This window comes from Ursus maritimus, unplaced genomic scaffold (assembly GCF_017311325.1).
Source record: "Ursus maritimus isolate PB19 unplaced genomic scaffold, ASM1731132v1 scaffold_16, whole genome shotgun sequence".
NCBI classification, from domain to species: Eukaryota; Metazoa; Chordata; class Mammalia; order Carnivora; family Ursidae; genus Ursus; species Ursus maritimus.
In genome coordinates, this window is record NW_024424008.1 from 58767590 (window position 1) to 58794195 (window position 26606).

Sequence of the window (26606 nt, forward strand, 5' to 3'; positions counted from 1 at the left end):
TTTTTTTTTTTTTTTGGAGAGGCTTTGTTAGATAAATCCTGATCCATTCTGCCTATCCATTTAGCTGCTGACTCTAGTGTTACAGTGGTACATGATTTCACAGGAGAGCAGTTTTTAGAAATAGAGTTTGTCAGCTTAGATGCTGTAATAGGATGTATTTCATTTGAGGTTTTTTCCTCAACTGAGACTGAAACTTGATGATTCCATCAGTAGTGGGCAGTGCATTAAAAGTGTTGACTTTGTTGTGTATGTACAGGACAGTTACATGAATAGTCATTTCTTAACGTTAAGACTTGAAGAGTAGTGTTCTTTTCAATAAACTAGGTGATAATAATATTGGTTCGTTATGAACTATGACGGTTTTAATTGTGGAAGAGGTAGGTATCCTTCACATAGGATGGATGAATGTATAAGGTGAAGGCCAAAATCACATTCAGTTATGTTGTCTTTTTTTAAAAATATATTTTTTTATTTGCGAGAGAGAGAGAGAGAGAGAGAGAGCAAGCGTGAGCCGGGGGAGGGGCAGAGGGAGAGGGAGAGACTCTCAAGCCAACTCCCCACTGATCCCCAATCCCAGGACCCCGAGATCATGACCTGAGCTGAACTTGGATGCTTAACTGACTGAACCACCCAGGCGCCCCTGTGTTGTTTTTCTTAATGCAGCATTTGTTCTTTTTTGTCTTTACCAATCGGTTTAGTTTTACTTTGAAAAATAATTCCTTGTCAGTCTTTGGGTTTTAAATGACCTTAAAGTTATTTTGAAAATGTGTAGAATTGGGATCCTTATTTTCTTCTTGTAACAAGTTATTGTGACTATTTTAGATCCCTAATAATGCAATGTATGAATGGTAATTGGTAGTAGAAAAAACAGGACTCAGAAAATTTTTTCTAGCTGGGATGTCATTTACCAGAGAATACGAGACAAGCATATGAATCCTTTTTTTCTATGATTTGTCATTGGTTTTTAAAAAGCATTTTGTGTCTCTTCTCTTGATGCTAATCAGATGTTTGTAGACTGTAGGCTAGCTTTTATGTTTTTATTCTAAATTTAACAACCATTTATTGATTACCTAGAGAAGGTGTCCCTGGAGTCCCACTTTTGTGTTATGTATAATTTTAATGTATTTGGTTATCCAGTTTTAGACCAGAAGTATAATAAAAGCAGCAAATTAGAAGTGAGGAAACTACCATAAGAAGAAATGTGTATGGCAATGAGAACTGACAGCTAGCTTAATATAGAGGGCAAAGAATGAGATGGAAAATGGAGAGAAATAACTAAAAAATCATGGAAGTCTTGGTTGATATAGCTAGCCTAGAAGCAAGCAGCCCTCTAGAGGGCATTTGTGAATTATGATACATTGTGTTAACTGTCCCAATAATTGTCCTGTATTATCAGGGAAAGATTAAATTAAGTTTTGTATATTATGTTTTAAAAGGCAGGAAAGTTTATAATACTCTTTGGGAAATTTCCTTTCAAAATGAGTACAGTAAAGAAATGTTTTTATACTTAAATGGAAAACCCTTAACTGATTGGAAATTTAGTTCAGAAAAATTTATTCTCCTAGTTTATATTAATGGTTGTATTCTAAACATCAGTCATAATATGACATCGCTCACATTATTGTCAACCATCAGTCACTCTCTCATAAAATCCTGACTTCTTTCTTTTCTTCCCCTGACAATTCATTCAAGAGGTTTAGCTTTGACTCTGATGGAAGGTGTTTAAAATAGAAGAAGCTTTGGCATGCTCAAATACTTAATATTCTGATTTGGAAGAGTTGTTGGCGAGGGAAAGAAAAAGAGTAGACTAATGACGAGCGAGAAGAGGAAGAAGTCGTGAGTGCCGTAGTTAAGCAGACTGCAGAGCCCGCTGTATCCGGAGTATATGAAATGGGGTTGGGTTCCAGTGCATGGACGGCAGGGCTGGTTTACATGGAGACACATGTGCCCTCCCAGTTTAGCAGGAGGGAAGAAGTATGAGCCAGGCATTTGCTTGGAGGGTTTGTAGGTTTGGTGGTAGGAAGATGAACAAGTTCTTGTCTGATTTTTGAGATCATCTGCTGAGAGTGAGAGGAAAATTGATGGTGTGTCGAAGGCTTGATGGTAATCTTCTGAAATAGTCATGGTATAAAATGGGAGGTTTTAACAATTGTGCTGACGAGCCAGTTCAGCTGATGAGTTCATAGTGGAGCCAATTGCAAAATGTAATGACTTTTCTACAACATGGCAGCCAGGGGATAGGACCAGAGGAGGAAGATGGTGATTACATTCAGATTGGACTATACTAAAATAATACTGTTGGATTTGGGCATTAGAGATAGTGGACTGGAGCAGAAAAGGAGTAATTTTATTTTATTATTACATTAACTTTCAACAACCATATTATACAATTGACATTTGACAGGTCTGAATTTCATATACTGTTATGTACTGTTTTTGCACAGTGGTTAATGATATTCAAAAAATAATATTATTCTTGGAATATTTTTGAAAAAATGTACAAGCAGAGCCTCTGAACAAAAGCAGCTTGTTACTGCTATTTATAGAGGGTTAAATCTGTATCAGTCACTTTTCAATCAGAGAAACAGAACTAATAAAAGACACACAGACACAGGCTTCTTGCAGGAGTTTGAACTTTCGCAATTGTGGGAGCCAGGGAAGCGGTCATTAGGGCTGTGTGTTTGCATCTTTAAGTCCAGAGGCAGGCACTTGGGAGGGAAGAGGAGTGTAAGGAGAGGGGGAGCAAGAACACGCTGGAACCGAGCTCTCGAGGATGGACAGGAAACACATGTCCGTTCTTGTTGCCTGTGGCCTTGGTAGTGTGGCTGTCCTGTAGGCCAGGCCGGGAGCTCAACACCCACGTCTGACCCAGAGCTCAGAGAAGCCGAAAGCGGGTGGAGGGGATGGGGAGCAGTTGCAGACCCAGCTGCTGTGCTGTGTAGGAGGTGAGTGAGCAGGTAAGTGGACAGGGTAGACTCTGAAATGGTGGTTAGTTCATGTCTGTTTCAAGTTTCCTGTAAGAATTTCTCCCTTTGCCCACCCTAAGCAGAAACACAGAAAAGGGAAGTCTGGTAAACTTCGGCCAGGGTAGTCAGATTGGCGGTAACCATAACCCGTGTCTTTATACCTTGGCACGGCTCCTTAAACTGTATTTAATCTCTAAATAAAGAAAATAACAAAGAAGTCATGCTTCTGTCTAGCATGATACAACTGTCCCACTTAAAATAAAAAACATGCTAACCCTTTCCCCAGAGAGAATACAAAGCTACTTCTCACAGAAGAAAAAATTCTGGTTAATAGTTAAATGTATATTCACATACATATTTGTATCAAAGCAGCAAAGAGATACTGGTCCTGTGGTTTGAGCGAGCGTTTATAAGTGCCTTCCTGTGCTACCCATTCCGTATTCCTTTCGCCGCAGCAGCACCTTAGCTGCTCATGGGTCCTTGCCTCGTAGCGTGGACCCAAACCTTCATTTATGAGTGGTCCTGCCTTAATTTGAGTTGTTATAGTTTATCATTGACTTTAATCCTAGGCTATGAGATACTAAGAGGTGCCCTAAAAGATCTCCTATATTCAAGTTACACGTCCCCTTGCCTCTATTATGTAGTACCAAGCCAGTCTGCCCTTAGTCAGAGTCAGTCACTCCAGCCAGTGTAGGGACTCTGGTCTAGTGGACAGAGGAACCAGAGGAGCCAGGTGGCAGTGTCTGTTCCAAGTGCAGTGAGTCATGGTTGCGTCCCTTGGTAGAAGTATTCCTCCCTTTGGAACTGAGACCTGTACACCAATAGGGCCTAGAGTCACAGGGATGGGCAGCGTAAGTTTTGCTAGTGTATCAAACGCAGTAATGAGATGGGTCACCCCTATTTTCCCCTAGATTCCTAGACCTGTGAACCCTGCCAAGGGGAGAGAGAGCATTACAGTTTGGGTGTTGATTTAGAGCACATCGTTCATTCTGGAGGACATTGCCCTAGCCCCAGCAGGTGCCACCCAGCATTTCTCATTAAGTCTAGAAAAGGCCAGTTTACTGTTCTGGTCGGCTAGCTGCCTCAGGATGATGGGGAACGTGATGAATTAAATGTGGCTGGACCATTGTCTGGTGATCATCATTGCGTGATGAGTGTAGTGACCCTGGACCTGTGAATTCAATGGGCATGGACCCATGGCCACATTGTATTTGCTGTGAAATTGCTTTCTTGGTCAGAGGAATGTGTGTGATACCTTGATGATATAAATCCAGAGATGGTAGTTTTGGCAAAAATATTACATGCAGGGAAGGAAATCCATCCGTATCCAGAGTACTTGTCTGTTCCAGTGAGAACAGGGTGGGTCCCCTTCCGTGATGGAAGCAGTCCAGTGTGCCCAGCCTGTCGCCAGATAGTGGCTGATCCTCGTAAGGATGCTGCCGTATCAGGGGCTCAGCGTGATCTCTGTTGTTGGCAGGGTTGGTATTCAGCTGTGGCTACAGCCAGATCAGCTTTGGTACGTGAAAGGTCATGGTGCTGAGCCCCCACATAATTTCCTTCCCTGGCTGGCCACCCTGTTCATAACCTCATTTAGACAAACGTAGCAGGGCTAGTGACATAAATGTGTTCACCAACGCCACAGATGTCTTTGTGCTCTGTATCAGTTTGGAGAGATCCGTCCACATATTTCTTCCCAGACCTCCTAGCTGCTAATTCTCTGCTTGTGTTCTGTCCAGGTCCCTGACCATCCAACCAAACGATTAGCCCTAGTTCATGAATCAGTTTAGACCTGTAGCTCTGGCCACCTCTCCTTCCATCCAGAATGAACAACCACATGCACTGCTCAGCATTCTTCTTACTGAGAGGTTTTCCTTCCACCACTGTCCTTCTGGGCCATCCCAGTGTGGAGCCCAGGTCCTGCACCTGTGCACTTTTGGCTGGGGCCTGTGTACCATGCAGAACCGTATGTTTACTTTGAAAATGTGAATGTATAATCTATATTTAAATCTTTATAGGTTTGTTTGTTTGAGATCTAGGATCCGACCAGTGTTTGTATGTTGCATTTGGTTATTATTGTCTCCACAGTGACTACCCTCCCCAAGTCTACCCTCACTTCTAGCTGCAGGTTCAGGGATCCCCAAGGCCGCCCTTTGGTTTGGTAACAGAATTCACCAAAAGCTGTTGTACTCACAGTAAGGCTTATTACTGTGAAGGAATACAGATGTAAAGTCAGCCAGGGGAAGAGGCGCATGGAGCTGAGTCCAGGAGGTTGCAAGCGTGATGCTTCCATTTGTCCTCTCCCAGTGAGTGGTGGACAGCGCTGACTTCTCCCAGCAGTGATGTGTGAGAGATGCCAGCAGGGAAGCTCACCCGAGCCTTAGCGTGCAGGATTTTTGTTGGGGTTTGGTCCTGTAGACGTGGTTCATTGCCTGTGAGGATGACCTTAGTTTCCAGTCACTCCTGAGGTGGAGCTGATGCTGCATGGCCCCGGCCTGCACCATAAATCACACTGTTAGCACTATCTCGTGTGACCCAGGGCTCCCAGGTCAACAAAGCCACTCTTCACAGGCAGGACATTCCAAGGGTTTCCAGATTTCCTTCTCTTTGGGTAACGGTAATTTTTTATTTAACAGCTTTCTTGAGATATGATTCATGTGGCATATAATTCACCCATTTAAAGCGTACAATTCAGTGGTTTTTAGCATATTTACAGACATGTGTAACTGTCGCCACGGTCGATTTTAGAACATTTTTATCACCTCACGAGGGAACCCTGTAACCTTCCGCTGTCACCCGCTAACCTTTCAGCTCCCTTCCGTCCCCACCCTGAACAGCCACAGATCTGTTTTCTGTGTCTGCAGATTTCCCGGGTCTGGATATTTCATGGATAGGATCGTGATTTTCTGTGACTGGTGTCTTCCATGTCGCATTTTTACAGTTCCTGTTGTAGCAGGTGTGAGCGCTTCGTTTCTGGTTTGTAGCCTCCTGATACTGTATTGGACAGATTTTACACGTTGTCGATCTGTTCATCAGTCGATGGGCGTTCGCATTGTGTCCGTCTTTTGGCTGTAACGAATAATGCTGCTTTAAAGATTTATGTAAAGTTTGTTACACATGTTTTCATTTCTCTTAGGTATATACCTGGAAGTGAAATTATCTGGTCATATGGTAATCCATATGTTTAATTGTTTATTTATTAGTTTATATTTGTTTGAGGAACTACCAGACCGTTTTCCAAAGAAACTGTACCATCTCACATTTCCACCAACAGAGTATGAAGGTTCTGATTTCTCCCCATCCTTGTCCACTTGCTAGTGTCTGTCTGACTCTTGAATTCCCACCGTCTCAAGAGCCTCAAGCGGTAACTTCGTTGTAGTTTTGATTTGCATTTCCCTGTGCTGATTGGCCATTTGTGTACCTTCCTTGGGGAAATGTCTGCTCAGAACCTTTGCCTAGTTTTGGATCAGGTTGCTTGGTTTTTGTTTTTCTCTTGTTTTGCTGTTGTTGAATTGTAAGAGTTCTTTTGGGTATATATTTTGGATATACGATTTGCAAAGATTTCATCCTGTTCGGTGGGCTGCCTTTTCACTCTGTTGGCAGTGTCCCTTGGTGCACCAAAGTTTTTATAAGTTTGATATAGTCCAGCTTATCTATTTTTTGTTTGTCAGGAAGCTTTTCCTCTATGATTTTTTTCCAAGAGTTTTTTAGTTCTTAAGTTTAGGTCTGTGACCTGTTTTGAGTTAATTTTTATATATGGTATAAATTAAGGGTCCAACTTTTTTTTTTTCATGTGAATATCCAGTTTTCTCAACACCATCTGTTTAAGAGACTGTCATTTCCCCTTTCAGTGGTCTTGGCACCCTTGTTGAGAATATTTTGACCATATATGAGAGGCCTTATTTCTAGGCTCTCTCTTCTGTTCCATTGGTCTGTTACACTGTTTTGGTTACTGTAGCTTTGCCGTAAGTTTTAAAATCAGGAAGTGTGAGGCCTCTACCTTTGTCCATTTTCAGGATTATTTTGTCTCTTTGTAGTGCCTTGAGATCCATCCCATATGAATTTTAAGATGGATTTTTCTGTTTCTGCAGAAAACATTATTGGGATTTCGATAGGCTTTGTATTTAATCTGTTGATCACTTTTGGTGATCTTCCCTCCTTTCTTTGATGTTTTTTAATGTCGTAACTATTTTACCACATTTTTCTGATTTGTTTGAAAAAGAGATTCTCAGAGTTTTAAAATACGATGTATGAACTCGAGCTTGTACCATCCTGTCAGCTTTCTTTAGGACTCTCTAAGTGAGGGAGAGTCTTATTTTCATACCTCTGTTTTCTTTCTTCACCTCCTTTCTGCCAGCAAGTATTTTGCTTTTCTACTTTGTAGACTCAGTTTTTCACTTTCTGTTAACATTCTGTCCATTAAAAAACTTTTTCTTGTCAAATATGGGAAGATGGTGGCATGAAGGTCACAGAAGATGTGTACATGATTAATAAATGAAAAGCATTTTGGATCAAAGCCCAAGTAAAAGATAATGGGAAAAATTCAAATAATTAGAGGGCATTGGAGGACAGAATTGTAGTTGTGTTGAAGAATCAGTTTTGTATTGTGTTGAAAAATTATGCAGATTTAAGAGACAAGACTGTACTCTATTTAATTCAGAACTATGAAGAAATCAGAGAAATTTGGCAACATCCACGGAGCATAGATTTAAAGAACAGAAGTACTGTCTTCCATATACAAAGGATTTGATTTGAATTGAATATATCCCCTGGTCACTCATGAGCTGGTTTTTAATAACCGTGTTTTCATGGCAGTATGTCACATGTGGCATAGGTATGTGTGGAAGGAAGTGTGTACTCTGCTACTCTACTAATACACTTCAGCAAAGAGGAGTACCTGCTGGATGTCTGAGTTCCCTCCGATGAGTACCTTCACTCAGTTGGGTGTATTTATTCCAGGTGAAATTCAAGGTTTCTTCTAATTCTCTATGCTGCTTCATAGACTATATTTAAAATATACCCTTTCTGTCTTTTAAAGATGGATTTCTTAAGTGAGAGAGGCTTACTGTATGTCATACACTCTTCATTTTTACAGTCAGATAACCTTTGTCGGATTCCTGCTTCTGTCTCTTAATAGCTGTGTGATTTTGATGAAGTTTTTAGTCTCTCTTAAGCCTTTTAAAATCTTACAAGTGAGGATGACAGTTCCTATGTTGTGGGGATGTTTGGGTGAGAGAGTACTTAAGGTTTCTGTTAGTACCTAGTACATGGCTGGTCACTCTATGAAGATAATTAGTGACTAGTTCTGATATTTTTCAAAATATAATGTGTTGTAATTGAGATAAAGGTCTGAAGTTAAAATAATTGTAAATCAGGGCTGTTCACATAAGTAAACAAACCTGGAGGAGAGATATATGCAAGGATTAATGTAGAGAAAAAGTAGAAGATAAAAAATAAATTCTAGTATAGGCAAGGAAGCTAATGTGCTCCTAGAGGACCCTTAGTGCTAATAATTAGTACCTGGTTTCTAATTTTTACCTGGTTCTATCAATAAGGACATTTTAGAAATCTTCTGTTTACATTCTATTTTATTTTCTATTCTATTCCTTTTTTTTTTTTTTTTTTTTTTTTTTACTTTCTTAAGGTGGATGTTGGTGTTACTGATTTGAAGCCTTTCTTGTTTTCTTAGGTAGGTGCTTGATGCTGTAATTGTCCCTCCGAGTACTACTTTATCAGCATACCACAAATTCGCCTATATTTTATTGCACTTCAGAATACTTTCTGATTTTCTTATTTATTTATTTGATAGATACATGGGTTATTTGGAACTGGGCTATTTAATTTCCAAATACTTGGCAGTTTTCCAAATGTGTTTCTGCTGGTATTTCTAATTTAATTCCATTGTGTTCCATGCACATACTTTATGTTACCTGAATCCTTTTAAATTTGTTAGGACTTGTGTTATGACCACGAATGTTATCTCTTGGTAAATGTTCTCTCTGCATCTGAGAAGAAAGTGTATTCTGCTGGTGCTGGAAAGACTTTCTGTGAATGTCAGGTTAAATTGGTTCATAGTTTTGTTCAGGTCTTCAATATGCCTATTGATTTTCTCCTTGTTCTGTCAGTTATTGAGAGAGGGATATTTAAATCTCTGACTACATTTGTGGATTTGTGTATTTCTTCTGCAGTTCTATCAAGTTTTTGCTTCATTTTTTTTGAAACTCAGTAATTAGGTGTATAAATTTCAATATTGTTATGTTCTCTTGATGGTGTGACCCTTTTATCTTTGAGAAATGACCTTTTATCTCCTTCATAATATTCTTTGCTTTCAGTTCTACTTTCTCTGACATCAATACAGCCATTCTAGCTCTTTTCAAATCTTTTTAAGTGTCTGATAAAATCCAAGCATCTTGCTATTGCTTTGCATTTGATGATACAAAAGAGAGTTCTCTTTTGGTACTTACCAGACTAAATAGAACTTAGAACTTAGTCTAATGGGAGAAAAACACAGTTAATGAGCAGTTATGATATAGTGTGGTCATATGAAACTGACGGGAGTACTGAACCAGAGGATCTTGGAAGATCCAAGAGAGTTCTTCTTTGGAGGCAACAACTAAATCGAAGCCTCAGATTGAGAAAGCAGTGGGAGTAGACTGGCACAGTTGGGGGCCAAATTGATCAGAGAGCCGTGTGCGTGAAGCCTGTGAGTCCTTCCTGTGTGTCAGGCACGTGTTGTGAGGATTAGGCAAGATAACCTGTTAGGGAGGTAGTATTGTTATGACGGTTGTGAAATGAGGAAGTAAAGCATGCAGGGAGCACAGAGAGATTAAATAACTTGCCCCAGGCTAAGACATGTGGGAGCTAGGACTTTATACCATGGTCATTCTGACAAGAGAGTCCCAACTTTTAACTATTATGCTTGTCAGTGTCTGTGATTTAGTAGGCAAACCAGAGTCTGACCTTGATCCTGTTCACAACGTGGAGTACTTTGAGGGCATGAATAAAATAAGTAAATGAATTTCGTGTTTTAAAAGCATCACCCTGGCTACAGTTAATGTTTGGGGAGGTGTGGAGAAGCTGCCTGGAGATAGAGTTGAAAAATGTTTATGGTCTGTATGGAGCATATGCAGATTTTAAAATGAAAGTAGTTCTTAACCTCTCCGTAGTTCAATTTCCTCATCTATTAAATGGAAACAATAATGGTCTCATTCTCACGGAGTCTAAAACAGTTACATTGCATAAAATTGTACATGGTAGATACTTGGTAAACTGTAGCTGTGATGGTGATGATGATGTTGATGATGCTGATTGATTGACCTTGAAAATCAAGCTTAAATTTTTAATCATGTTTTTCTCCTTCTTTTTTTAAAATTTGAAAGTTTTACCATAGAACTTACAAGTAGAACTTAAGAGCTACAGTACAATAAAATGTTAACCACTGCCTTCTCCCCACTACTGTTATTTTGGTTTTTCAGTTTATGGGAAAAACAGATGGAGACTATTACACTCTAGATGACATGTTTGTCTCCAAAGCAGCTGAGAGAGAACGTTCTGGTGAAGAGGAAGAGAACCAGAGGAGGAAAGCGATTGCCGAGCACCAGAGTCTTGCTGCACAAATGGAAACATGTCTGTATTGTTTTGACAGCTCTCAGTTTCCCAAGCACCTTATTGTTGCCATAGGTGTTAAGGTAAGAAGTGGAACATTTATCCTGAGGAAGTGATGTAGTGCTTTGTGCAGATTTGCCTCTTTCTTGAGACTCTTACAGGATTGTAGTCTGTTTTCTTCTCTTATTCTGTGTTTCAAATATTTTCCTTTTCTAACTTCCCGTGGTTCTTAGAATCTTCTTTAGAGTGAGTATAAATATTTAGGTGACACGAAGCTCCTATCTTGTGTGATCCTGCTCTTTAGAGAAGCAGCATTGGGTAATGCTTACGGCTCTGAACTGTGGAGCCGGCCCACCTGGACTCAGGTTCTGCCTCTGCCGTTTACCAGCTGTGTGGCCTTATTTTCACGGTCAGCAGTTGATTCTTAGTGTTAAAATCACTTCAGAAATATTCAGTCTAAAGTGGTTTCTGCTTCTTACCTTACTTTCTCATAGAGCCTATTTGTTCTTCATAGAATATCTCAAAATTCGAAAATTTTTCTGTATTTTACTCGCTTATTGAGTCCCTTTCCTGATAGTCTGTAAGTTCCATGAGGACAAAGAAAGTCTAAGTCATCATTGTACACTAAGCATGTATCCCATTGTTTACCAAACATACATCCCATTATAAAGCAAGACCATGTGTTTGTAGTCACTTATTTCGATAAATATTTGGTGACTTAATTCTTCTGAGTAAGTGATGATTGTGTACCTGACACATACCAGACCTCATTTGTTACTGGGGGAAAGTAGACTCTGATGTACTTGTGGAGCTTGTGTTGTAGTAAATTAGGGCAGAAGATAAAGTAGTAACTGTCCTAATCGAAGAAAGTGTTGTCCTATGCTAATAAAGCAGGGAAATGGGATAAAATGTGGGATTTTTTGAGACGGTGGTCTAGAAGGCCCCTTTGAGGAGGTATCTTAGTAAAGCTATGAAAGATGGAAGGAGCAAGCAACATGAAGATAGGAATGACTCCTATTTCAGGAAGGGGCATCCAGGAGTGAAGAGCCCTGAGGAGAGAATGTGCTTGGCATCCACGGGGCGGAGAGGCCAGTGTAGCTGGAGTGGAGTGGGAGAGGAAGTTGAACGAATGAGTGCTAGTTCAGGTCCCGATAGTTCAGGTACTGTACATACGCGTGTATTTATCGATTTGTTTGTTTCTCACGTACACACAAGATACACCCCATGTATCCAAAGAACTGGCGTTGTCTTTTCCATTCCAACTCTAGTCTTTAATATTTGTAGGTTGTTAAAACTGTCAACTTATCAGTTTCTGTTTTGGTTTCTTTAATTTATTTCCTTATCCTTCCTCTTTCTTTCCTTCCAAACTTTATCAAAAGGGTAAATGTAGGGGCGCCTGGGTGGCGCAGTCGTTAAGTGTCTGCCTTCGGCTCAGGGCGTGATCCCGGTGTTATGGGATCAAGCCCCACATCGGGCTCCTCTGCTGTGAGCTTGCTTCTTCCTCTCCCACTCCCCCTGCTTGTGTTCCCTCTCTCGCTGGCTGTCTCTATCTCTTCAAAAAAAAAAAAGGGTAAATGTAAAAATTCCATTTAAAATTTATTCAACGAAAAAAAACCCACCATAACCTGTTACTTGTATTAATTTGTCTGAATTATATCCCAGACCTTTACGTAGACAGTAAAATTTTTGTAATTACGACATTATAAATATTTCATTCCTCTTCAGTCTGATCTCCACCTTTTAAAAGTATAAGAATAGATCAAATATAAAGTAACACTTAAATGTTTCCTCCTGTACTTGAGACGTTTGGAGTTTTTCCAGTGGGTTCTTCGTGTCCCTAGTTCTGGGGACAGGCTGCGTCCAGGGAGGCACAGAGATGCTGAGTGTGTGGACCTGCCATTGGCTTCCTGCTGTGTGGGCTGCATCAGTTCTCTCATGAAAGCAGACAGCTGGCCAGTGAACGCACATTTTCTGTTTCTTACGACCTGCCTTGCCCCATTCTCCTTGGTGGTTCTCCTCTGCGGTGCGGTAACCCACACTTTCCAGGCAGTCTTTTCTAATGGTATTAAATCCTTCTCTTTGCCTATAACTTCCCAAGAGTTGGCTCATCTGTTTGTTTCCTCGTGTAGTCGTCTTTGTACTTTGGTTTCATTTAAAAAAACCACTTGAGCCTCTCCTTTCTCCATCTGTACTTTATGCTGTCTTTGCTCTAAAAACTACCATTGACGTTCTGCCTTTTGTGTCGGAATATTTTAATGTAGAAATATTTGAAATATTGATTAGAAGGAATTTCTTCCATGTCCTACAATATCTGACTAACAGGTCATTTAATTCATCTGAATAAACAGTAACAAATTATTCCTTTTAGTTATTACCTAAGTTAATCATATATGATTTTGAGTTTCTAAAGAATTACTTTGCCATTAAGTTGAAACAATAAATAGTATTTCAAAGCAATTCAGTAATTCTCCCTCACCCTAAATTTCTAATATTTAAAATTAATGTCTTCAATGCAAATATATTAATGAAGCTATATTAGTACTCTAATTAGAGTCACAGAGTTAGAAATAACTTCTGATCATCAGCTATCCCTCCCTTCTCCCTTCTTTTTTAAAAATAAAAGATCTATCTGCTTGTCTTAACACTGTGCTTTACCTTTTTTTTAAGTAGGCTTTGTTTTTTAGAACAGTTTTAGATTTACAGAAAAATTAAGGCAGTACAGAGTTCCACGTACACTGTGTCCAGTTTCTTCTCTTGTTAACATCTGAGAGTAGTAGGCAATTTACAAGATGTAAATTTGTTACAGTTAATGCATCAGTACTGATGTTGTTTTTAATTTTGAATATGGTTATGATTTTACTATAAATTTAGGTAAATTTCCGTATCCACTGCTACTTTGTCCTCTCAGCAAAGCTTTAAAATTTTGCATTATTTTGTTAAATAATATTGTCTGCCATACAAAATATTTCTAGCTAAAACCTAACAAAAAAAAAATAATAGAAAATAAGATCAAGCCCCTTTGCAGAATATTACTTACGTTCCTCATGAGCACTGCTCACTACATATATACTAACTGACCTTTTTTTTTTAAAGACAGTTTGTGTACAGTGAAAAAATAACACCAATTGGTAGGTAATACATGTATTTAAATAGATAGAACTTAACCAGAACAGTAAAGCCCTACAGAGCACGTTTCCTTTCTGTCTTAGTTGCGTTAATTCTCTTTGCACAGCCAATGAGAGGAGGACTGCCTGATGATTAGGCACCAGTTAGACTTCTCTGTCATTACCAAGCCATGTATTTGTTTCATTCTTGCCAAAAATTGCATTGTTTCAAGAAGCAAAAAGCTTTCTCAGAATAAGGATAAAGTGTCATTCATTTTGCCCTTGGGGAAGCTCAATCTCTGATGTACGTATAACAGTTAAAATTGAGACTTGGGCTATAAATTTCCAGTTTATTAAAATCTATCTTCATGGCCTTTAAAAATTTTAGAAAAATATCAGATATCTTTAAAAACATTAAAATAAAATATATTGCTTGTAAACAAGTAAACCTTATTAAACATTCGCCATGTTTCGCATGGCTCATTTGTCACAGTGGAGAATAAATATAATAACATTTCACTTTGCAATTTTCCCTCCATAGGTTTACTTATGTTTACCCAACTTCCGCTCTCTTACCGAGGGACACTGCCTGATAGTCCCTTTGCAGCACCACAGAGCAGCGACCTTATTGGATGAAGACGTCTGGGAGGAAATTCAGGTCAGCGTGATCACACTCACCCTAGTAATGCTCATGACCGGTCTTTACAAGCTGTTGTTATAAATTCCAGCGGGTTTCTTACACTTTCGTCCAGCAATTTTACTTTCTGAACTTACACATATGCACACATTTCCCTGGTTGTGTACACCTGTGGATCATGGGGTTTTCACCGCTCACTACCTTTTTATCTTACTTCCCTTATGTACTCCATGTTTTGAAAGCTTTTGTAAAAAAATTTTTATTGAAATGTAATTATAATTTTATAATTATAATATAATTAGTTTCAGGTGTACAACTGAAAGTTTTTGTGTGCTAAATAAACTGTGACACAGTAATAATTATTTTTACTTAAAAATATGAATGTAACACAGTAAGCTAATCGATTATAGCCAAAAGGAAAGATATTTTCAGATAACAAAAATAAATTTTGGAAGTCAGAGGTTCATATCCAGCAGTTGCCATATTTTCCTGTAATGGAGTTGGGCTCTGTTCTGTGATTTTGCTATCAGCCTTTATTTCCATACTTTTCCCTTTATAACCTGGCCCAGCTTTTGAATTCAAGGAGAGAGAGAGTGTGTGTGTGTGATTCTGTAAGAAACTGAAAGACACAACATGGGTGAAATTGCTCCTGAATTATTTCAAGACCTCATAATGACCAAAAGAGAAAAGAAAGAAAACTCTTGTTTTTCTAATACTTGACAATTGAATAGGGGTTAGAGGGACCCCCACTTAGAAAATGTGAAAACTGTAAGACTTCAGAAGAGACTGTATTGTCTTTGAATCATGGTGACAAAGATGCTGAAAGAGAAGATATTTTGACTGCATATTATGAAATTCGGTCTCTTACTCCTTGTAATCTTTAAGTTTATGCTGTGAAGGGTAAAGGACAGACTCTTTTAATGCGTCTGTGGCTGAGTATGGGCAAGAATGTGGACAAATACATTTGATGTGCAAAAAAATTTTTTTCTAGTAGTGGATGCCAGCGCAGTAAATAATTTAAGTGTACGCAAATTTCGTTTTCAGGATTATTTTGAGACTTTTCTGGAATGTCTTTAAACGATTTATACATGCAAAACTGATTTAACTTAGAGCAAAATACAGTGCCAAAAAGATTTTAAGTAATACAGGAATCTAGTCTGTGTGTTTTATATTTCTGTAAGAAATTAAGCTACTTGATGGAAAACATTGAGGTGGATAAAGAAGAAATTTATTCAGTTCAGTAGATATTGAGTACGTGAATATAAGATAATCCAGGTGTTATGAAAAATGTAGAGATAAAAATCTTTAATTTTGCCCAAAGGTATGGTATATTCTCGTACACATTACATAATAATTTAGTGGATTTTTGTGAGCTATGTGCATTGTGGAAAATTGAGTGAGTAAAAGCCAAGTTATTTAATATAAATAATAGCATTATGGCTCTTTCCTTGTGATAAAAGAAGAAATTCTTACAAGTTATAAATTACTATAAGATAGTGAGCAAATAAAGTATCTGATTCTAGCTTATTTAAAGAAATGTGGCTTTGGGGACTTTTGTTCTTATTTTCAAATATGTACAAAAATTCAAATTGGGGCACCTGGTTGGCTCAGTCAGTGGAGTGTGTGACTCTTGATCTTGGGGTTTTCAGTTCAAGCCCCACATTGAGTACAGAGATTACTTAAAAATAAAATACCTTTAAAAAATTTTCAAATTAATTATTCTTATTGAATATCCTTATGGTTATTTGCCCCTTCTAGGGAATATATAACAAAAATTACTTGACTTAGGAAAAAATACTGTTTACAAATGAAAGAGCCACTTCTTCTCAGTGATTTTTATCTCCATCCTCTAGTAACATTTCATTTTAATTTTAGATTTTATTTAGTAGAAAATGCAAAGATAAGTTTCAGCACAGCATGTGGGAATAATCACAGATTTTGACTGAATAAGAGCCAAATTTTTAGTTTCATTATATATAGTGAAACTTAGGTCCCCCTTAAAGTTATCAGTTTTTTTTTTTTTTTTTAAGATTTTATTTATTTATCCGACAGAGACAGCCAGCGAGAGAGGGAACGCAAGCAGGGGGAGTGGGAGAGGAAGAAGCAGGCTCCCAGTGGAGGAGCCTGACGTGGGGCTCGACCCCATAATGCCGGGATCACGCCCCGAGCCGAAGGCAGACGCCCAACGACTGAGCCACCCAGGCACCCCAAAGTTATTCTTATCAGTTTGACAGATGTGTTTGAACTTATGTTATAGTCAGACACCGTAGGTCCATTTTTTCGGTATCCCAGATGAGCGGTTCGGCGGTGAGGTCATTATCTGCAGTGGCTTCACTGCCGAGTGGTGTGATGGGGCCATTTCACTGGGAAGCCTCCAGTACTGGACTGTTAGGTGTGTTTCGTGGGGCGATCAGACTCCCCGGAGACCACTCTTTCTGTCTCTAACCAAGTACATCTCATGCTTGCTAGCGTTCTGGCAGCTGAGTTGGGGAAGAAGGCTGGGGTGGCAGAATTTTGAATCCTACGTAACATCTCCTGTTTTCAGACTGTATACTCTCAGCTGTGTCTGCTTTTCTCAGCCCAGCAACCTTATTTGTACCTTTTCCAAAGAAGAATCCTGTAGTGTTCTGCCAGGGTCCAGGAGGGTACCGGCGTGTTAATTGCTTTTTTCAAAGACTTTCATCCATGCCATTTGCTCTTTGCTACATCTTCATCTACTTCTGTAACTACTTGCTGCCAACTCCTGAGCCTTCTGAGGGTTCCGCAGGGCAGGAGGCTTCCTTCTTTGGACCCTCCCTGCTAACCACCCCCCACCACACTCCACCCACGCATGAACCAGCTTTCCAGTGTCAAAGTCAGATACTATGGGGGGGATCTGATTTTCAGTGAATCTTTTCTCATTCTTTCTGTTCTCGTAAGTTTGGACTGTTTTAAAAATTAATGTCATTTTTGGTGGTCACTCCATGAAGGGTGTAGAGTTAAATATATATGTGGTATTGTATCTCATAATATTTATTTGGAATAACTCCATCTTTTAGACATCTTCTATTTAGAAAACTTGAATAAATTATAGTGTTAATATTACATGATCAATCCTAAGTAGCTTTGATATTTTCAAGTAAAATACTTTAATTTTCATTTCAAAATTTTGTACTTAATATTTACCTGAATTGTTGTAATGTGACTTTTACAAATTAAGAATTTCAACACGTTGTAGTATAGTTTACTTAAATATATTGTAAGATATTTTAGTCTAGATGTGTTTAACTAAATGGGGAATGGCACTTGGGTGAATAGTCATAGGTTAGAAATGTGGAAAATAGTGATTACCCAATGGATGCAACTTTTTCTACTAGAAATTTGGGGATTTTATGGCATCCCCATAACATGGGGTATCTGTGTTGCTCTGAAGCATAAAATAGTTTTGGTGTCTTAAATAATGAACTAAAAAACTTTCTTCTGTGTTTGCTTATCATATAACTTAAAGAATAAATATTATTTAAATATGTATAGTGTATGTGTTATATTGAGCTTCCAGAAAATCCTGCTTTAGGGGAGTGGATAACCTGAAATTATGTCGTTAAACTCGTATTTTTAAATTAAAGGCTTCTATATGCAGAGAGAAGAAGTACTTTGTGTGTGTGTGTCCTCCTTGAAACTATTCAAATGATGTTTATATATAATATTGACCTATTCTTGTATCACTACTAATTTAGGTCTTTCAAGTTTTCATTTTTAATTCATGACATCTGGAGTTTGTCGTCTTCACTATTGTCCAGAGTGTCTAGAACGAGCATCCAAACAGTTAATGCAGGAAAGGGCTGTGAGGAAACATGAAGTCAGGAGGTTTGTGAGATGTGTTCGGATTAGTTAAATTTACATTGTTGTTGCTGCTGCTGCTTTTTATCCACTTTCTACCTCTTCAAAAAAACTTAGTTTTCAAATATGTAGTTCTACTCTAGTACTGATTTTCCTTTTTCTTTTTTTCCAAAAGATTTTATTTATTTGGGGGGAGAGAGAGAGCGCACATGCATGTGCATGTGTTGGGGGAGGGGCACAGGAAGAAGCAGGCTCTCCACTGAGCAGGGAGTCAGACCCAGGGCTGATCCCAGGACTCTGGGATCATGACTCAAGCTGAATGCAGACACTTAACCCACTGAGCCACCCAGGTGCCCCTCATTTTCCTTTTTCTAGCATATAACATTATCTTAGCACAAAACTAGGTAATGAAATAAATAACAATTAATTGAAAATATTCATAATAAAAATTCAGAAACGTAGTAACAATTAACAAAATAGAGACAATCTAAAAACCTATGTTATAGAACCGGTTATATTTTCCTGTTTGGTTTTGTGTTTTAATCTTTTTGTGCATGTGCTATTAGGCCTGTGAAGGTAACTGTTGGGACATGGAGTTGAGTAGAGGGAAGAATGCGGTTAACTCTTGTCACTTCCTGGTTCATCAGCGGTTTCGGGGGTATCACTGATGTCCGTGGATTGCCCATCTTACTATTCTTCACTGCTGTTGCAACAAAACCTAACTCACAGTGCTTGAGACAGCAAGAGTTCATTTCTTTTCTTTCTTTTTTAAGATTTATTTATGTATTTGAGAGAGAGAGAGAGAGCATGCGAGTACGGGGCGGAGGGGCAGAGGAAGAGAGGGCATCCCCCCCACCCAGCAGACTTCCTGCTGAGCAGGGAGCCTGAAGGGGGCTCGATCCCAGGTCCCTGGGATCATGACCTGAGCCGAAGGCAGATGCTTCACCGACTGAGCCACCCAGGCGCCCCAAAAGTTAGTTTCTTATGTCGTATTCCAGTGTTGTTTGGGCAGTTCTCCAAGGCAGATCGCTTCTAGACATAAAGTCAGGTATCCAGGCTCCTTCCATGAGAAGGCTCTCCTGTGGTGGAGTCCTTTTCTTTCAGCCCCTTGGATGAAAGAAAATGAATACAAAAAGGCACACTACCGCTTAACTGTTTCAAGTGACACATAAGCCACTTGTCACACAAGTGGCACTATCATTTCTGTGTGTATTCCATTGCCCAGCGTTAAATATATCCCCTCCTAAGTCCCAGGCAGGCTGGGAAGTTTAGTCTTTTTTTGTTTGCTCAGGAAGAGGAAAGTGAAACAGTTTAATGAAAACAGCTTTCTTGGGGAGGGGTTTTTTATCTGCAGAAATCAGATTAAGGCCTTGGCAGCTGCAAAATTTGAATCATCAGTTTTACCATGTAGATATCTATGCCAGTAGTTTATATTTTATTATTTTTTATCATAATTTGATCTCAGTTGTGTGTGCATTTTCTCCATTAATTTAATTTTATATAGTACCAACGTCAGAGAATTTTTAAAAGGGGAAACAATCATCTTTAATCATCTATAATAATTTATCTCACGGTCACCTTATCATGAGATTATAGGTGGAAAATCTGCAACCCTGTAGGCTGTTAGCCAAGACTGAGTTTAACAACAGATTGAGTGTCTAACATAAAGTGGAGCGGAGGTCAGAAACGAAAAGCAAATCCTGTAACCGTTGCTTACTAGGTATCTTTCTAGTTGACTCAAGTTACAATTATTTGATTTTTTTTTCTACTTGCTCTTATTTTATAAAATGAATACAAAACAGAAAAGTGATGAGTGATCAGTAATTAGTGATTATCAGAGACCTGGTGGAATCCCAGAGCTCCCGTCCCCTACGCAGCCGTGAACAGTAGCCTCTCCCCGTTCTGGGTGTCAGTGGAGGCTGAGTGGGGAGCCTGTGCACCATCTCCACGTGGCCGTCCCTGTCTGAACGACAGCCAGGTGGAATCTCGGGGAGTTAATGCTGAGGGAGGAGCAGCAACCGCAAACGGTGTCACTGCATTTATATAACATTCTGGAAATGCTAGGATTACAGAGATGGAGAGCATACTGGGGGTTCCTGCTGTGATGGAAGGGGGTGTGGCTGTAAGCAGGCAGTGGGAGGGATCCTCGTGGGCCTGGAGTTGCTCTCTTTTCTCTACTGTGTCCATGTCAGTATCCTGGTCGTGATACTGGACTGGTTTTGTAACGGGGAAAACTGGGTTAAAGGTATATGGGATCTCTCTGTATTTTCTTCATGTGATCTACAATCATAATTCAAAAATTTAATTAAAATATTTAAAAGTTATAAATCAGCTGACAAATTTAAATAAAAAATGCTTCTTCCTCCTACTTAGACAAATATACTCACACTATACAAACATAGGACACTCTGGAAGGCCACGTTTGAATTTCGGTTCTTAGACACCTTGGTGGTGGTGGGGACTTGGCTTCTGGCGCCCAGTCTTCAGCCTGGTCCCCTCTCTTCTAACACCTGGCTTCATCCTGCTCTACACGGGCTGTCCTGTGAGCACACGTGCACATCCTGGACTGCACATCTGAGCTCCACAAACAACTGTCCCTTGGGCCTAGGAGTGTGACATAAATAAGGAAATAAATACGTAGAAGATAGTAAGAAGTAGGGGTTTTATAATAATGTTGAGTTCTTTGGGAAAAGAAAATACTCTTACTTTTCAACTTTACCATGTTTGACTTTCATACACTTGCTGGGACATGATTCTGTGTGAAAATAGGGGACCACTTGAATGTGCAGGGTTACCAGTGAAGGGTCAGCAGACATACATGGGAACCAGCGGATGAAGATGCTGTGAGCACAGGCAGACAGTTGGCAGGAAATTCCACGCCCACTTTCTAGGAGGACCTTTTTTGGCTTGTGGATGTTTTCCTCTGATTTTACTGTCAGTTCCGCATATTTTACTACTAGAATTTGATTTTTCTCTCTTCCTTTTCTTATTTCAGTTTATTGGAACCATTTCCAATATGTACGTAAAAATATGCAGAGTAATTCCAATTTAAAAAAAAAGTTTCTTAAATATGTGAAATTATGTAGTAGATTTAGACAGTAAGGTAACTATAAGGTAACAGTACAGAATTTAAACGTTGTTTACTACTTATTTTTTACTTGAAGGGGATTGAGTTTACCTTTTATTGTTTCCATATTTTGTATTTTTTCCAAGTGCTTTATTGACTAGCCATGTTCCTTTCTTCAGATGTTCCGAAAATCACTGGTAAAGATGTTTGAAGATAAAGGACTGGACTGCGTGTTTTTAGAAACACACATGGGCATGAGGAAGCACTGTCACATGGTTTATGAGTGTGTCCCGCTCCCGAGGGAGGTGGGGGAGATGGCTCCCATCTATTTCAAGGTAGGGGATAGTCTTTGCATGCATGCACTTCTTCACTACCTTGCTGTTTTCCAAATATGGGTATCTTTTTTCTTGTATTTTTTTCTCTGTATACTTGTATCAAACTGTAAAGAAATGAAGTAAAGCACACAAAAAAAATTCTGCTGTGTTACAAATTTCTGTAGAGAGAAATTTGGGATTTTGACCTTTAAAAAGCATGCTTATTTGTAAGTATGAATAAACTGTCAAATGGTCATTTATAATTTCTAATTTCTCAGTTCTCAACTGAAAAATCAGGGTTTTACCTCGAAGTACTTTCAAGTCAAAATTATAGTCCTAATTCTAGAAAACCTACTGAAATTCACAAGACCAAACAATAGTTACATACAAATAGTACATGTTACAGTTGCTGAGATAAATTACTGCTCTTTTAGTATTTAATACCTCATCATGCTATTTGTAAGAAGAAACCAGTGTGTAACCTTGACATACGTTTTTGGACATACATTACCAGAGTTTTTAGTCAGTTAAATGTCCTTGTAATATTCAGGCAGCTTTTACTGAATAGCGTGGTTTGATACTGAGCTGAATGCAGTGTAACTTATAGACTAACGTAAATGTTTACATGTTGAACTATGTATGAGTTCGTAACATGTGCAGTGTTCAAAGGAAATCATGTTTGTGAAGTGGTGTGGGAAGACTTTCCAGTGCAACATTTAGACAGTATGGGACAGTCAAGTTCATTAATGTGGACAGTACATCCCAGTAAGGATTATAAGACCTGTTAAGGTTAATGAAGTGGTGAAAATCTACTTTCTTTGTAGAGATTTTTTTTTTTTAAGATTTTTTTATTTGTTTGAAAGAGAGGGTGTGCACGCATGCATGAGAGGGGGAGGTGGGCACACGGAGAGGAAGAAAGAATCGTCAAGCAGACTCCCTGCTGACTGTGGAGCCTGACACGGGGCTTGATCCCAGGTGTCTGAGATCATGACCTGAGCTGAAATCAAGACTCAGCCGTCTAAACGATTGAGCCACCCAGGCGCCCCAAGATTTTTTTAAGTAGGCGCCACACCCAGCGTGGAGCCCAGCGCCGGGCCTGAACTAACGACCCTGAGATCAAGACCTGAGCTGAGATCAAGAGTCACACACTTAACTGACTGAGCCACCCAGGCGCCCCTCTCTAGAGATTTTTAAAAACAATGGACTATTTGATTTTAAGAATTACACTATTAAAGTAGGAGAATGAGTGGGATAATCCCTAAACCCGTGCTAGTTCTGTGTTAAACAGAATCATGTGGGAGAGGTTATTAGACTTCTTTTCCATTTTTTAAGTTTTTGGTACTTCCTCCACAGAGTCAGGGGTGTTGTGACTGTCAGCGCGAGGTAATAGGGCAGAACGTGGAGCAGCCACTGTCAGCTCACATGGGGTGACAGAGATGTCAGCACTCAGTAGGATGCTGTGTCACTTCTACACCGAACCTCTTACGTGATCAGTAAAGACGCGTTTATTTGATTTGGCTTCAGCTTTATATTGAATGTGCTACCCTATAGCACCAACGCAAGCAACACCCCGTGCCTTTTAAATATGGAACAGCAGTGTATCTGATGTTTTTAAATTGTGTTTATTTGAATGTTAATTTTATGTTCAAAATTTGCTTCATTAATAATGATAACTGTACAAAAATGAGAGTATTTTGTACTCATTATCCTGTCTTTTCTATTAAATATTTCTTTACCATAAATACTAGTTCTATTGCTTAGCCTAGAAAGTCTTATAATGACATTTCTATGTATTTTTTCTCCCTACATTTTTACTTCTTTGTTATAGGGCCAGAGATAGTTCAAGTGCTTTGTTGCCAGAGAGCATATAAATTACTCTTGGTATTTGGAAAAGGGTAGTGAAACTAAACAAGTTTATTTGAGTAGATTTTTATGATTGAGATAAGGAAGTTGTGAACTTTTATATTTACAAACTTATGTTCAATATTATTGCTTAGTCTTATTAAGGATTGTGTTTGTCATGTAAAGTTGGGCTTGAAGTTAGTGCAAGGGATAAGAATGAGTAAAATAATATCTTTGCTAAAGGTAGGACTTTAAAAAAATCAAGAAGGTCCAATTTTAAATAACAGAAATTAAAGCCTTAACCCATTCGAAATAATGAGCTACCATTATAATATCCTGTGATTAATTCACTGTATTACTTTATTTTTTAAACTATCTCTTTGTATTTGCTTATAAACTATTTTTTCATTAATAAATGGCTATTTCTTAGAAAGCCATAATGGAATCCGATGAAGAATGGTCCATGAACAAGAAATTGATCGATCTCTCTTCAAAAGATATCAGAAAGTCTGTAAGTATCTTTTTCCCCTTGTATAAGGAATGATCCTGGTGTTTAGGATCTTCATTAATTTTCACATTTTATTGGAGAAAGAGACCATTTGGCTGCGTGACCAAAGGTGAAGTAATTCTATGAATAAGAAATTATTTTCATTTTACTTGGTCTAGCAAATGCTCATTTGTTCAGATGCTTCTTTGAATGTGGATTCCTGACCTTCTGGCCCCGTGCCACTGTCGTGCCTGTAATTGGCGATGACAGCATCACACTGTCATGGGCTTCGCAGCCTCTGTGGGACAAGTAAGTGGTGAGAGGGGCCTTCTTGTTACTCTAATTATAACGAGGGAAACATTTTCCTACAGGCTTCTCTTCATTTTTTTTTTTCCTTCCCTTATACAAAGACTCCTCCCTATGAGGTTCCTTTAAAACAGTGGTTGAGGTAGTCGATGGCTCTGTCATTCCTTGGCGGAGTTTCCTAACTGGGCTTCACAGTTAGTCTTGATTTGCAGCTCAACTCTTAGATACATCACGCGTGAGTTGAGGACTCCTGCAATGACCGCTTTCTTTTCTAGAAATAGAAATTCAGTAGAATAGAGATAGAACTGTGGATTCCTTTTTGTTCTTCTGTTCAAAAAGTTACTGATTGTACAATTGCTTATTGAGTGACAGCTACTTACCAGGCACTCTTTCTACGCAGTGGAACAGAGCAGAGAGGTGCGCGGGCCCTGGGGGGCTTCTGGTCCAGGGCCAGGGTGGGGCACTCCAGCCTGTGCTAAATCATCCTGCTGCGAGTACAAATGACGTCATGTTGGAACACAACTACACCACTTTGTTGTGTTGTTTTTGGAAGCTTTCATGCCACAAGGACAGAGCTGAGAGTTGCAACAGAGACCATATAATCTGCAAAGTCCAGAATATTTTATTTAAATTAAAACTTTTATAAGGTTTTTAAAAATATGCTGACCCTTGTTCTAATAGATGACACTGGCCTATTTTCTTCTGTTTCTTCTTTTGGAAAGCCAGACTCCTGATGGAAGTGACTTGCAGGATTTCTCGTAACATTTATTGTATCTTAGTCAAAATATTGAAATTTCATTGCTTTACCGAAGATAGTTTGAATTCAAAGGTAAAACGTTGTCTGTAGTCTTCCTCTCTTTACTTGCTGGTGAATTGGGCCAGATAATACATTTAAAAACAAAACAAAAACCAACCCCCCACAAATGTCCTCTTCGTTTCTGTCTTCTGTGAGTCTGTAGAAAAAGGTATCTAACGTGGGCACGTCTCTTGTACCTGAGTTTGTCACTTCTCATACCCTAATCTCCAATGCCATTGTGTAGTCTTTTATAACATGATTTTAATGGCATTTGAAAATATTTCCAAGTAGGAATTTAAAAGAAATAAATTATTTTCCATTTGCTACCCTGTATATGCAGTTTTCTTACAGGTAAACCATCTAGCACCTGTTCTAGATATCAGAACGGGCACAGTACTTGAGTTAAACACCTAGAGGGCTTTAATATTAACCCAACCTAGATGGAAAACGAGAAGCCGATCTATGCAGGAGTGGTGGTTGTGTATTTACTTGGAAGCACTGCAGAGATACCAGCGGTTGCCTTTTCTAAGTCACCACCCAGTTTCTGGGAGTCACAGCAGCGAGGGAGTGAGCCAGACGATCTCTTAGCTTTAGGATTCGGTAATTATGTGCATGGAACTGTGAAGAGAACTTGAGAATTAGGAATAATTCCAAAGGAGGTCACTTTTTAAGTTAACAAGCCTTCCACTCTTTTTAAAATGACGAAAGTGTTTCTGAGCACAGAGTGAACAATCTTGACTTACTTTAATGTTACTTTTATTTGGAAGAACCTCATTATAACTTATTTTTCAAGCTCTGTGTCCTTGGTAGTTTCATAAAGTGTTTTACCTGCTTCATGGGTTGGGGTGATTTTCTTTCCCCCCCAAGTAGATCCTTGGCTTCTAGCAGAGATTTACATACTGGTTATTCATTCTGATTCTTTGTTGACTTATATTTTTTTGTGGTGAGTATAGACTTCTGTTTTTATGCCCATTTTGTTTCCTTTCTGGATCTTGATTTCTTTGTGTGAAGTCTGTGGGAAGTTCATGGAAATATACACGGGAAATCTGTATGTTCATTGCAGAGCAGTTGCACGTTACTAACTAACTTGTCAGGGAAAGTATTCATTTTTCACAAGGCTATTTTATTGAGATTTCATATGAATTCTTCCTGAACTTTTAAATAATATGATTTTAAGTTTAATTTTGTGGTAGCTGTAATTGAAAAGCATGTTTAGGGATTTTTAAAACTGAGGAAAGTCCATGTCAAGGAAAATTTGGGTTTACCCAGAGACCGTCAGACTGAAGGACAGTAACAGGAAGTCTGGAGAAATATCTGGAGTATTAAAAGGGGAAAATTCAAATATTACTGTTTCTGTTTTGCTTTTTTTACCATCAATAAAATGTTTTGCCATAATTCTGTCAGTATCTTTTGAGAGCGATAGCAAAGTTGCAAGTCGTCTGGCTGGTCAAGGCAGGAAGAGCGAAGTGGTGACGAGTGTGCTTTGATACCGAGCCTTCACAGTGCCCCTGACCAGCAGCTGTTCTGGCAGGACGGCAGGTTGTCCCTTCTGCAGCCTGTGGTGAGGGAACAGGGAAGCTCGTGTACAGGTAGTTAAAGTCTGGCAGTTACATCCTGGGCTCTTGAGACCCTTGGTGTGTAAGTTCATTTCCTACCGGCGATGTCA

The 26606-nt window shown here is 39.0% G+C and overlaps 1 protein-coding gene across 3 annotated transcripts in view; it reads left to right on the forward strand.

Annotated features, from left to right (window-relative positions):
• Positions 1-26606, forward strand: part of CWF19L2 (CWF19 like cell cycle control factor 2) — a 125101-nt gene that overhangs the window by 93312 nt on the left and 5183 nt on the right. For all 3 annotated transcript variants that reach the window (XM_040631267.1, XM_008690125.2, XM_040631266.1), the window contains exons 13-16: positions 10439-10651; positions 14214-14330; positions 21375-21530; positions 23782-23862. In XM_040631267.1, coding sequence (XP_040487201.1) covers positions 10439-10651; positions 14214-14330; positions 21375-21530; positions 23782-23862 — 567 coding nt within the window. The remainder of the gene's footprint in view (positions 1-10438; positions 10652-14213; positions 14331-21374; positions 21531-23781; positions 23863-26606) is intronic.